General features: G+C 50.0%; 1 protein-coding gene across 3 annotated transcripts in view; it reads left to right on the top strand.

The window, feature by feature from the left end:
• IL12RB2 (interleukin 12 receptor subunit beta 2) overlaps window positions 1-12,238 on the top strand; it is a 28,190-nt gene extending 15,952 nt beyond the window's left edge. For 2 of the 3 annotated variants that reach the window (XM_074906001.1, XM_074906004.1), the window contains 7 exons: window positions 72-272; window positions 1,277-1,378; window positions 1,458-1,613; window positions 2,462-2,599; window positions 3,643-3,730; window positions 4,325-4,424; window positions 4,854-12,238. In XM_074906001.1, the coding sequence (XP_074762102.1) occupies window positions 72-272; window positions 1,277-1,378; window positions 1,458-1,613; window positions 2,462-2,599; window positions 3,643-3,730; window positions 4,325-4,424; window positions 4,854-5,339 (1,271 nt within the window). In that variant the 3' untranslated portion in view covers window positions 5,340-12,238. The remainder of the gene's footprint in view (window positions 1-71; window positions 273-1,276; window positions 1,379-1,457; window positions 1,614-2,461; window positions 2,600-3,642; window positions 3,731-4,324; window positions 4,425-4,853) is intronic. The other variant, XM_074906002.1, reaches the window with a different exon arrangement.
• Window position 12,239: the final 1 nt, after the last annotated feature.

The raw sequence follows: 12,239 nt of genomic DNA, 5'->3' as shown, positions 1-12,239 counted from the left end.
ACCTCAAACTTACCAAATCCGCCTGAGGCGAAGGCAGGTTTGTGCTGACGGTGTCTCTTCTCCCCTGTAAGCTCTGCCTCCTCCTCGGAAGGTCTCCGCCGTAGCCATGGGAAACGGCAGCATCCTCGTGAGCTGGGAAGCGCCCGTGGCCTCAGCTGCGTCCCTCAGCGGGTACGTGGTGGAGTGGGCAGACACCCCCAGGAGCCCGCACCCCCCGCCCTGCCCCGCCTGGGTGAAGCTTCCAGCATCCAACCTGTCCACGGTGATAGCAGGTAACTACCACCCCCTGGTAGGGGATGGCTGAGGTACCGTTTTACTTCGAAAGCTTTCCAAGGAATAAATCAGATTCTAATTTTTATTAATCCGGCGTAAGAAATCCTTACTGTATGGGAGGGGAAAAAAAAAATATCTGTGGTTGTTTTGGGCTCAGCTGTGCAGTCACTCTCAGCTGAGATGTATATCTGATAAGTAAAATGTCTCTGAAAAAAAAACCAGTCCCTCCACAATGAAACAAGCCAGCTAGAGGTATAAGAGACCAAAAGCTTAAGAAAAGACTATTTTCTTCCTCCCAGTTGGTTACTAACCCCAACCAGCACTACGTGTCGGTGTTCTGCACACTGGACAGCTCTGAAGGTACAACGGGGTGACAGCGATATTACCCTCGTTAGTCTCCCCTGCCCTCTGCCCTGGCGCTGTGCCTCCGAAGCGTTCACATCCCCACTCTTGAATGAGCTGGAAAAAGCAGCGAGTTCACGCCATCGCTCCGTGCTCTGCTTCCGAAAGGAGCAAAGCGAGCTCCTGTCGCCCTCCCGCAGGAGCAGCCCGGAGGAGGCTGCTCCCGTGAAGCCACGGGGGAGAAAAAAAAAAGGGTGTGAGATTCTTGTACTCACTAAGTGACCCCGTGCGCAGGCAAACCCCGCACCTCAGATTTGGGGCAATAAGCTGGTAACAGCTACTCACCTCCTCCCTTTACCTGGAGCACTAAACGTGGTGCAGGGTTTCCTGCGGGGGGTACAGGTCTGCCGGCAGCTGTTGCTTCACCAGAAAACAAAGGACTTTACCCTTGAGGAGTGGGACCGTCACTTGCTTAAGGCACAGTAAGGTTCTGCCAAGCTCAGCAGGAGATCCCAGAGAAGATTTTTTTTTTTTTCCTGCTTTATGAAAGATGCATCAATAATCAGAAGATTCATCTGAGCTTTAAGCAGCTGATGTAGATACTTTAGCCGTGACTAAATACTTTAACTAGTAACGGCCCCCTTTTAATTTCCTTATTTAGAACACATCAAAGATAACGTGTGCTATCAGATCAGCGTGTTTGCACTCTACCGGGACAGAGCTGGACAAGCAGCATCAGTCAGGGGATACTCAAGAGCAAAAGGTAAATCACTATAATACTCCTCTGGATGTCTTTAAGCTACCTTAAGTTCGGCTTTAAAAGCCAATCTTATGTTTTGCAGCACCATCAGCTGGGCCCCGGACGTACACGACACCGTGGGCCGATGGCATCTTGGTGTCATGGGAAGCAATCCCTGCCCCCCAGCAAAGGGGCTGCATCACAGGGTACCGGATATACCTGCAGAAAAACGACGGGCAGGCAGCCCCACAGGTCTACGGTAGGTATCTGGCGAAGACCAACGTGATGTGCGAGGGATTGAGGAGGAGGAGGGAAGGTGCCTTCGGAAAGCTCTGTGCAGCCAGCTCCCTCTGCTACAGCTGCCCCTCAACAGGCCCAAGGATTCAGGGCTCCCAGCTTTGAGTTAACACCACTCTAAGTTATTCTGAGAGTGGAACTATCTGGTTTCTCCCTGCGTTTTTGTTTTTGTTTTTTTTTAATTATTATTTTCTTAAGACATAACCAATGCAAACCCGTGTAATTATTGGCAGGGTAATATAACAGACTTTCAAAACAGAATAGAAAAATAACAGCATTTCTAAAAGTCCTATCCAACAAATACATGCTCTTATATATGTATATATATATAGCCTTATATCGTGAGACACGCTGGGCAGGCAGCGCCCACTGCATCCCCACACCCCTGTGCTTTTCCCATCTAAGCCCTCTCCCACTCCATCTGCCCAACTCCCAGGCTTTCACCCAAGAAATGGGTTTTTTCTTAACTTTATTCAGAAGTCGCACCACAGTTTTTTACTGGGTGTTCCGTAGTTCCACCATACAAACCTCATTTTAGATTGAAACATCAGCTTATCAGGCAACGGCAGTCGGGGACGGGGGACACAATCCTGGGTGTCCAGTCTGTACATTGGCACGGGCCATCCCTACAACCTTCCAAAACAAGATCTTTCACAGCCCTTCCAATGATTTAATAACATCAAAAAGGAAATTAATTAACGTAACAGGTACCTCTCCACTCTCCAAGCTCTGGAAACCCAGTTCATTGGAGTTCAGTGGGGTAAAAACATCTGCTAGGGGCTTCACTTGCTTCTCCCCGTTTCCCTCCAGCCGTTTCCAACGCGAGCGCCCCGCGGTCGCTGCACATCGCGGAGCTGCAGCCCGGCCAGCCCTACACCCTGTGGATGACAGCATCGACGGCTGCCGGAGAGGGGCCCTGGGGCAACACCCAGCTCCTCTGCTTGGAAAGTACGAGTCTGCCGGGGAGAGGGGTCGGGAGAGGGGCTAACGCTTGGCCCCGTTTTCCACAGGCTGGGAATGCTTTTCCCACTACTCTTAACTACTGAAAAATCTCTAGTTTTGGCTAGTTTTAAGATGTAGCGTCTCGCTGTTGGCATAGCTCCCAGCTCCGTGCCAAGCTGTATCATCTGAGTTGCAGGCCAGCAGGAGGGTTTATTGAGAAGGGGAAAGAAGGGTTTGGTGCCTTCGAGTTGCTGGTTGGAATATTTGTGTGCTTCAAGCTCTGGCACAGAAAGTCCTGCTGAGCTCTGCGTCTCCCACGGGTCGGGGGGTCTCTGAGGACCCGCGACCTCGGAGCTGTCTTGGGGAGCAGGGCAGGGCGTGCAGGGCCCCTGTTCTTCTGCCACCCAGGGGATGCTGAAACAAAACCTTCTCCCACCGACTTCTGATTTGTGCTTAAGCATTGCCAGAAAGCTTGTGTAGCTGCGTTCCCTCCCCAGCAACGTGCTACAACAACTTTAAGCTCCCAAGTCCCTCATGTTAGGAAATTCCTCTCCGCAGTGTGGGAGCAGGTTTCTCCCACGGGCCACAGGAGAAATCCAGGGAGGTGAGCAGGAGAGGAAATCAAAGCAATCCAGGCAAGTTTTCCTGGCGTAAAACCTGGATTTACAACATTCACGGAGAAAGTTTGGTCACTGACAATTTATTAAAGAGGCACTGTAAGATCTTTTCTACTTAACACCTCTCTGCTGCATGCACCACCCCAAGTTTACACCCTCTGTCAATGTCTGGACGGGAGACCAGTAATTGTGTGTTTTGGGTTGTGGACTGCGTATCTCAAGAGACATTGGTAGGCATCTTCGTGTTACAAAGTACTGTTGGCCCCAGCAGTCCATCCAGATTCATGATTTTGAACCCCCCCAAAAAAAAAATTGGTATGTTTTATGAGTGCAGACGCTAGTCAGGCCACGACTGTTGTCCGAGTTGAGCTGACATATTTGAATTTTCAGGGTTTTTTAATAAAGATGAATGATGGGTGTCCTGTATTTCAGGTGCTGGGCACTGGATGGCTGCTGTGCTTACCTGCAGCTTCTTGATCATCTTGGCCTGCATGTGTTACATCCCTCCAGCAAGAAAACTGTGAGTGGATCCAGCTGCTGCATTCCAGGAAATCACAGAATTGTTAGAAGGGATGGTCCTGTCCTTTCAGGACACCTTGGGGAACAGCAAAGATTGCTCTGAATAAAGGGCTCAGAGCACATGAATAAGAACACACACTGAGCTGAAAATACAGCCTTATTTCATATATAGTGTGAAATACAGAGCTTGAGGTCTGCTTCCACCAAAAAAAAAAAAAAAAAGAAAAAAAAAAGTACAATCCATGGGAGTGAAGTTAAACCCTGGTTTCCTTTAGAGCAACATACACATTCCCAGGCTGGATTTTCCAGGGCTGGGGCTCAGGGCCGTATCCAGCCAGCTCTGCCTGCAGCGCTGCTGGGGGTCGTTGCAGGCAAACCGGGGCAGGGGCTGGCAGGAGGAGGATGCTGCGCAGCATCTCCCTCTGCCCAAGAGCTGCCCTGCAGCATGGACGTGCTCCCCACCCAGCCGGGCTCTCCCAGGGCCCCGCTAAAGCAGATTCAGGGTTACACTGAGCAGGTCGGTAGCCACAGGCACAAAGAGCACATCCCAGCAACGCAGGTATCGAGCTTTTAACTGCACTTATTCAATCTGCAGATTATACTCACTCCTCTCCGTGCTTGTGCCACAGTGGCAGAGCAAAGCCATTCCAGACCCAGCTAACGCTACGTGGGCTAAGAACTACCTGTCTATGAAGGTAAATTTTACTTTTTAAAATTTATTTCTAATCCCACCACCTTCAGAAGAAAAAGAGATTGGAGCCGTGCAAGTCAGTAATCTGTTAATGCAGCAAAACCTGCAGTCTCTGATGGTGGATAAATTCTGTTCTCAATGTGGTGTTAAACTGTGGGATGTGTTGAAGGCTGGCAGAGTTCAAGGCCAGGTTGGACGGGGCTTTGGGCAACCTGGGTTAGTGGAAGGTGGCCCTGCCTGGGGCAGGGGGGTGGAACTCGATGATCTTTAAGGTCCCTTCCCACCCAAACCATGCTATGTATTGGGCAAATTAAATACAAGAACAACGTGGAAATTTGTCATTTTTAGCATATTATCTGCTGTGTGGAGGGCCACTTGCACTGGGGGGTGAGGTCACAGGCTACCACTCACGTCATGAATTATTGCTCCACAGGCCGAGCTGAGCGTGCCCCCCAGCCTGTTCCTGCACAGCGCCGGCAGCTTTGAAGAGCCCGAAACAACACAAGTAGAGGAAACCTTGGTGAAAGCCGAGGCCCCGGCCCTGCGGGACAAGCTCCTCTTGGGCAGCGGGGGAAACGGCGACTGGCCGCCGGCGACTGGCCCGGGGCAGGAGGAGCCGGGCTACAAGGCTCTGCCCAGCCCGGCCGACGGGGAGGTTTATGAGCAGCAGCTTCCCGACCTCTACAAGAGGATAGGGGTGGAGGAGCACATGCAGACCGTTTCGGAGTATATCACCAACCCCGTCACCGACACAGCCGCCACACGCCCACCCCCGGCCACCGGCGCTACCGGCCTCCCTGAGCTGGAGTGCAGCCCGCTCGCCGGCTTCCCAACCACCTTTCTGACTCCCATCCTTTCCTGCGAAGGGAATCTCACTCTGGATACGGTGAAAATAAACTGCAGCTCTTTCACGATGTAGGCGGTCAGCGGGACATAAGCCTGGCCTGATTTTTTTGCACTTTACTGAAGTATTTCAGTGTGTTTTCAGGACAGCCAGTCCAGTAACTTACATGTGACACCTTTAAGCAATAAAAAACCCAACTCACAAACTTTTCCAGCACTGCAAGTCGCACCTCGCGGTACAATACAGCAGCTCCTCACCCACCTCACACTCTCAGGTAGAATCACAGATGCTTGGGAATGCCAGGGCTGCGTGACCTGGTTTTTAGAAAGGTTAATTAATTAGTCAAGATGCCTTCATGCAGCCTAGACTGTCTCAGGCCCCTGTCCCACCACCTGACCAGGAGTGGTTGAGCCTGCCTTGGTCCAGCCCAGGACTCAGAGCTGTGCCAACCATAATTTCCACCATCACTCGCTGAGGAAGAGCGACAAGTTACGGTGCAGCAGTCCTCAGCCCCTCAGGGCCCCGCTGCACCAGGTCAGCGATGCAGCACGGCCCCATCTGCAGCCACCCGTGCTAAACTGAAACGCCCTTGGGCATTATTCCTCTGCACTAAGTCACCGTGTCCCCAGTGCCGTGGGTACGGAGGGACGGGGTGGCAGCAGGGCTGGCAGCTCCGCCAGGGCCAGCCTGCCTGCACGGCTCGGGCAAGGAGAAATCCTCACCAGAAAGAAAAGCAACAGGCAGGAAGGCAAATGGACTGGTGAGAAGAATTTAAATCATTTATTGAAGTATTCTAATTACAGGTTTGAAATCTTACACACTTAATGACTTTCTTTACTAGATGTGTGTGTGTATATATATACACAAAGTGTTGGAAACATGAAATTTGTTTCCTGTTGTTTCCCTCCGGCCAAGCTCAAGCGCTACACTGCAGCTACTCACAGAATAAAGTGTCTTTAAAAATAAAGCTGAAACGTTGCTGCTAAAGTGTAAGTCCAGATCTGAACTTACCTGGAGCATCCTCCTGCCCAGCCCCGGGCGGCCACTGTCCATCGCAGCCAGCTACACGAGGTGGTGATGAACCCTCCTGCGATACCGTCCTCTCGCAGCACCTCCACCGAGAGCTGCTCCCCGACCCGGCGAGGGAACAGCCCCCCTGCAACCGTCTCCTTCCACAGCAGCGACAGAGGCACCTGCAGCGCAAGGCCACGGCTTCCCCCACCGCCTTCCGCTTGAAAAGCAAATCCAAAGTGCCACATTAGGGAGATCTCTGCTGGCTTTTTCCCCGTTTTTATCCCAGATGTGGCCGTGCTAACCCTCTGCAGGAGGCCCACACGCAAGCTGTGAGGCACTGCAGGACACGTGTGGCTGTTAATAACCCGCAGCCTTCCCGGCGGGTGCCGCAGGCCGGGCTCGTTCACATCACCCGGAGTGCCGAGGTCTGGTCCTCCAGCCGCACAGTGAAAACCCCTCTGCAATAGGCAGGAGTACATGAAGAGAGTTGTGTGCACATTAAGCTTTTTTTTCGGAATGTGAAATTCAAGCCCCAGCACCAGCTCTTCTCGTTTGGCTTCCAGCAACTTCTCTGTAATACCCAGAGCGTTTCCCTTTGATCCGCACAAGCGATGGCAAGTACCCAGCTATTCTCAAAGCCTTACCTCTCCAGTCTTCTCCTGTGTACTGAAAACAAAATAAAACCATCAGCAATGATGTAGCTGTTCTCACACAGCTACGTGTATTTTTAGAAGGGAGATGTGTCTGGTAAAGGCGGAGCAGCTCAGCTGAGGATCCAGCGCACCGCTTGCTGTCAGCTCCCACCACAAACCCCCTGAAACATCCAGAAAACAGAGCCTGCAAGCGAAGCTGTGGCCCCAACAGCACATGATCTTCCTCCTGAAAGCAGCTTCTCGGGGATAAGGAAATGGAGAGGGGCTGAAGACAGCTACTGCCCAGGAAACCGCTTCCCCAAAGTGGAGGGAAAACGCTGCGAGGAGCCGGACTCCAGGGAGCAGCTGCTGGGATGCACAATTCCGGCTACAGCTCGCTCAACAGCCGCTGCCCCGCCGTCCCGTGCCCATGCCTTGGCTCACCTGCAGCAGGACGCTGCCCACGACCTTGCCCAGACGTGCCGAGGGATCCTTCGTGTATCACAGCTGGCCAAAAAGCTTATTCTTCCTGCCAGGGAACTCACCGGAGGACGAGAGTGCTTACCTGAACTGCCCAACCGCGGGGCACGAGCTCACCACGCTCACGGCAGAAATCACACACTGAATTAAAAACGATTCCCAGATGCGCCCAGAAACGCAGGGCAGCCTCGGGAGAGAGGTGCAGGTTTCAGATACGTGTGCAGGCTGCCTCAGCGCGGTGCCAGCGCGAGACGTACGCTCCCCCCCGCCCACCTGCAGTAGGGGTGTCGGACCCAGCAGGATTTTGTCATCTGCAGGCTCCCCATAAAACCACGCACAGGAGCTCTGCAGTGCAGCCCCTACTCGTGTAGCTCCCACAAATTTAGTTTTGAGCCGTATTTGGGGATGGTATTTCAACCCTGAGACTTGTTTGCATCCTCACTGCCTCCTCCAAATTGGCCCAGGACCTCCATGATCAAGGTCACAGGTTGGATGTGGACGTGCTCAGGCATGACAGCAGGGGAAAACGCACTTCCACGTGAAAACAGCTTTTAACGGCGCTCCCCAAGTGATCTGGAGCTGCTGCCCTCTCAGCATCTTCCTCCAAGCCGGAGAGGTAACAGAGATCGGCCGTTAAAAGGAAATGCTGCATGAAAAAGCACCAAGTAGCAACAGCCACCTCTCTGCCCTGCACCGCTGCCCCGTGAGCGCCACACCACCTGAGGCAGACAACCCTCCAGGCGCTTTCTTAGGAGAAAAAGCAAGTTTTCTCCAAGTCCTCCACACAACGGGAATCCGGCAGTTTGTCCAGTACAAATCCCAAACGCGTGCCAATCCGAATTGCTGAACTGGAAGGCTGTGGGAATCCCATCTCGGATTTACCTTCACTCTGCTGAGAGCAAGAATGAGAAAAAAATAAAGCTCCTCACCTCTGGGTGTTACTACCTTTGTCACAACACCTCAGGGGGCGAAAATCAAAAAACTCGAGCACACTTATTGGTGATTATTGGCACCGGATTGGCACCTTCAGGGCAGCAAACAGACACACACCAAAACCAGCCTCAGCTCGCGCCCACCCCGCAGCACACCCCAACGCCTCACATTTAGTATTTTGAAGATGTAATTGCTGCTGAAATACAAAGGGAAAAACCCCACCCTGTAAGCACCTACTTGCTTGCTTGCAGGGAATGAAGCGACAGCGACAACTCATCTGCCAGAAACACACGACCCTGGTGGGTTCCGCAGCCCCCCCCCGGGGAGAAAAACCAGCCACGGCCCAGCAACACAGGGCCAGCCACCAGCACAAGGAACAAAGCCAAAGCTACTTTCTCAGCCAGAGTTACACCCTCCTCTCACACCGCCTTTTGTCACTGCTGTCAGTTATCTCACCTGGGAAAATAAAGTACGTAAGACAAATAAAGCACAGACCGGTCTGCCCAAACACAGCCACTGGCCTTGGGAGCTTCACGGAAAACTCGCACGATTTTCTTCTGCAAAGCACCAGCTCTGCCATTTCGCTTTTTGGGCCTAGCAGCTGGTTCTAAGGCTGGTACACTGACATCTTCCCTCTATGAGGGCTGCCGTGGTGTCGCTCTGGCTTGGGTCTGACATCCAAATCAAGAGAACTCTGTTTTTTTGTGCTCTCTGTGCCATTTTCACGCTCTCCACCACACACCCAATTTGGCAACCACCCCGGCAAGAGGACTGTGGTTGGGCATCACACAAAGCAATACCTCTAGTCAGCTGTATGCAACCAAATTAGATACCTATTCCCAAGGAAAGGGATTTAAAAAAAAAAAAAAAAGGCAAAAAAGCACTATTTTATCATTCCTCTATTTCCACATACTGACTTTCCACACACAAACAGAACACTGGAGTGCATTTTCCCCTTGCTCTTCAAAGTCTCTAAATAAATTCCCACACAGGGCTTCCCAGAAAACCTTATTCCAACTTGAAGACGCAGCATCGTTAGTACAACAACCACATTTTTTTCATTCCTCTCTGAAAAAATCTCCCAGAAAGAGCAAATGAAGAGTTTTTCCCCCCCAGTCAGGTTACACACACACACCCCCCATCCCAGGCAGATCATTACACCCAGCCCAGCAGGGACCTGCCAGCCACTGGCCAGGAATACAAAATGAAGGTAGCACGGCCCTTGTAATGATTTTAGAAAAGAAGCAGGTTAGCAAATGCTGGAAGTGTCAGCTTTAGGCATATGTCCTGCGTTTATTAAAACATAGGCGTGGCTATGCAAACCAATCTCCACGGGCAAAGAGTCATTACAGGTAAGAGTGGTCTCAACTCCTCCAACTGCAAACACCACATATTCACACCGGCTTCTGATGTTTCAGGAGAATTCATGTCCTTTCCCACACAGCTAACACTTGCATTTATTAATCAGGCTTGTTTCCTCCCAGCATCAGCGGCATTCAGTCTGTAAGATGAACTTTCATGCTCAAACCTTGCCATCGTTACATTCAAAAAAAAGCCAATTTGCACCACGTGCTTCTCTCTTGTTTTCTCTCCAACTTTTACTGCTGACCATCTTTTTCAAATTGTTCAGATTTTAGAAGGTCTAGTCCTCTAGATTTGGCGTGACAGCAAAAGTAGCAAGCAAGAGGACAGAAAACGTTCTACTAAAGAGCAAGCTCGTTAATCGTGAATAAGCTACTCGGGAGACGTTTTCCCAAGGCAAAGTCCGCTCCTGGCAACGGAAACGCCTGGGCACCATCACCACAGGCAGACTGGACCTCCTGGGGCAGGACCTAGATGAGACACTATTAACCTAAGTGATTTCATCTCCACGTGTTTTCATGACGTTTTTAAAAGAGCATGAAAATAAACCTTTATTTCAGTTAACACCCACCAATATTAAAGATATATGTTCACAGTTTTAGTTCTTGACACAAATGGACTGAAAGAGGCAAATTTACATCTATCAGAACAGCAGACGGACCAATTGTTAAGTACAAGCTGTCTTGAAAGTCGTACGTGACGTGCAATTTGGGGAACTCTATGCTCTAAAGCAGGAGAAGGGGAAAGCTTCTGACCAAGTCCAGCTAGCAGGGCCCTAAGCGACTGCCTGGCTGGCCCAGAAGTCATCTGGAAAAAATAGCTGAGCGCCAACCAAAACAGCAAATAGACAGTTTGGATAAGGGGAGGAAGGTTTACGTGACGGAGAAAGCTTTTCCACAAGCGTTTTTCTGCGTATCAAGGCCTTTGTTGAGTTGTATTATCCAAGGTGTCCCTAACGCTGGAACTGCAAACACGCTCTACCAACCGCAACGGGAGAGAGAAGAGGAACAACTCAGTGCTGGACCTGCAAAAGGCCCCCCCAACCCCCCCCGCTGAGCACCTGGGTAAGATCAGCTCAGAGTCAGGAGAAACAAACCAAGAGGTTTTACCATCCACTGTTTGAAAACTTGCCTCCTTCTCACAGCCTGGTACTTAAAACTATAGGTGAGTGCACTAAAAAGTCAAATTCAATGATATTAACAGTGGTTTACAACAAAAACTTCTGTAGAAAATAGTTCAGGTAAAGCAAGCCAGCTAAACACCACAATTAAGGAGTCTGATATTTCATATTCAAAGGTCTCCAATACTTTTTGCCTGTCCTGTACAGCTTTTAAAAAAATAGGGCGTTACCTTTAGTTTTCTATCTACCTAGTTAAGAAACTACAAATATGTTATAAGCTGTCCAAAGTGTAAAACATTAAATAAAATGAGAAACCTGTTTCTAGTCTCCTAACAAATGCTGCAGATAAAAACCCTAAGAAACCCTCTTTATTAGTCACTCTCTCAACTCCTTTTGCGTACTGAAGTGGTAATGTTCCTGTTCACAGGGATTAAATTAAACCTACGGCGAATTTCTACGGGGGGGTAGGAAGGGTTTCTTACAGTCGCTCTCTGGAAAAAAATAAAAATAAAAATAACAACAACCAACATTCATTTGTCAGCTAGCAATCCGATCTCAAACACTGCACAAATCCAGAACAAAGCTCTGACGGAGAGGCGAAGCGTCGGGGGTTCTGGGTTTGCACCTTTTGTCGCATCGCGCACAGACTGCGACGTCCCCGCCGGCCACGGTCCTGCCAGCCCCGGCCACGGCCTGCGGCGGTTTCTTCTCCGGCAGAGCTGCCGCGGGTGGAGCGGCGCTGCGGGTCTATCGGGTCCTGATGTGCTCGTGTCAAGAGCCCGTGCTGCTAAATTCCACCTCCCAGCCGGAGTCCAGGCGGACTACGGGGCAAGGGCTACCACCTTCCCCCACCTCCCAGCTCCAACAACGGGAAAGGTTATGCCAATCTGCAGGGTACCCTCTCAAAGAAAAAGCATAGGTAATTTAAAAGTTTTTTTTTTTTTTTCTTTTTTGCCAACAAAGCATCTTGTTCTGTTGAAGGGAGGAGGAGGGAATAAAGGTAAAAAGGGTGAGTGAAGGGTGTGACACATTAACTTTAAAAAAACTTGTTTAGACCAATTATCCACACATCGTTGCTGGATCAATACACAGGTATTTAACTATAAACCAATGTGCTTTGAATCTTTTTCAAGTATCTGGTATCAATTTTGTATAAAGATTTTTGTGTAAACAAACTACCAAACATAGATGAAAAATGACTGGTTTTCCAAGTCTGAAATTAAGCATTAAAACTAAAGTACTCCAGGAGTTAGTATTCCATACAGCACTAACAGTCTGCCAAATTAAAATTTCACATATTCCAAAAGACCATGGGCTGATAAAAATCTGCTAAACAGGAATTAAGGAAACGGAAATAGTGTGCAATAATTAAAACCCACTCTGTAGTTTGGGGAAAATGTCTAAAATCCTGAATTAAAAAAAAAAAAAAAACAC

The sequence above is a fragment of the Athene noctua genome, chromosome 5, assembly GCF_965140245.1.
Source record: "Athene noctua chromosome 5, bAthNoc1.hap1.1, whole genome shotgun sequence".
In the NCBI taxonomy this organism is placed as follows: Eukaryota; Metazoa; Chordata; class Aves; order Strigiformes; family Strigidae; genus Athene; species Athene noctua.
The sequence above is the reverse complement of the archived record's forward strand: the minus strand, read 5'-3'. Positions and strand labels throughout refer to the sequence as shown.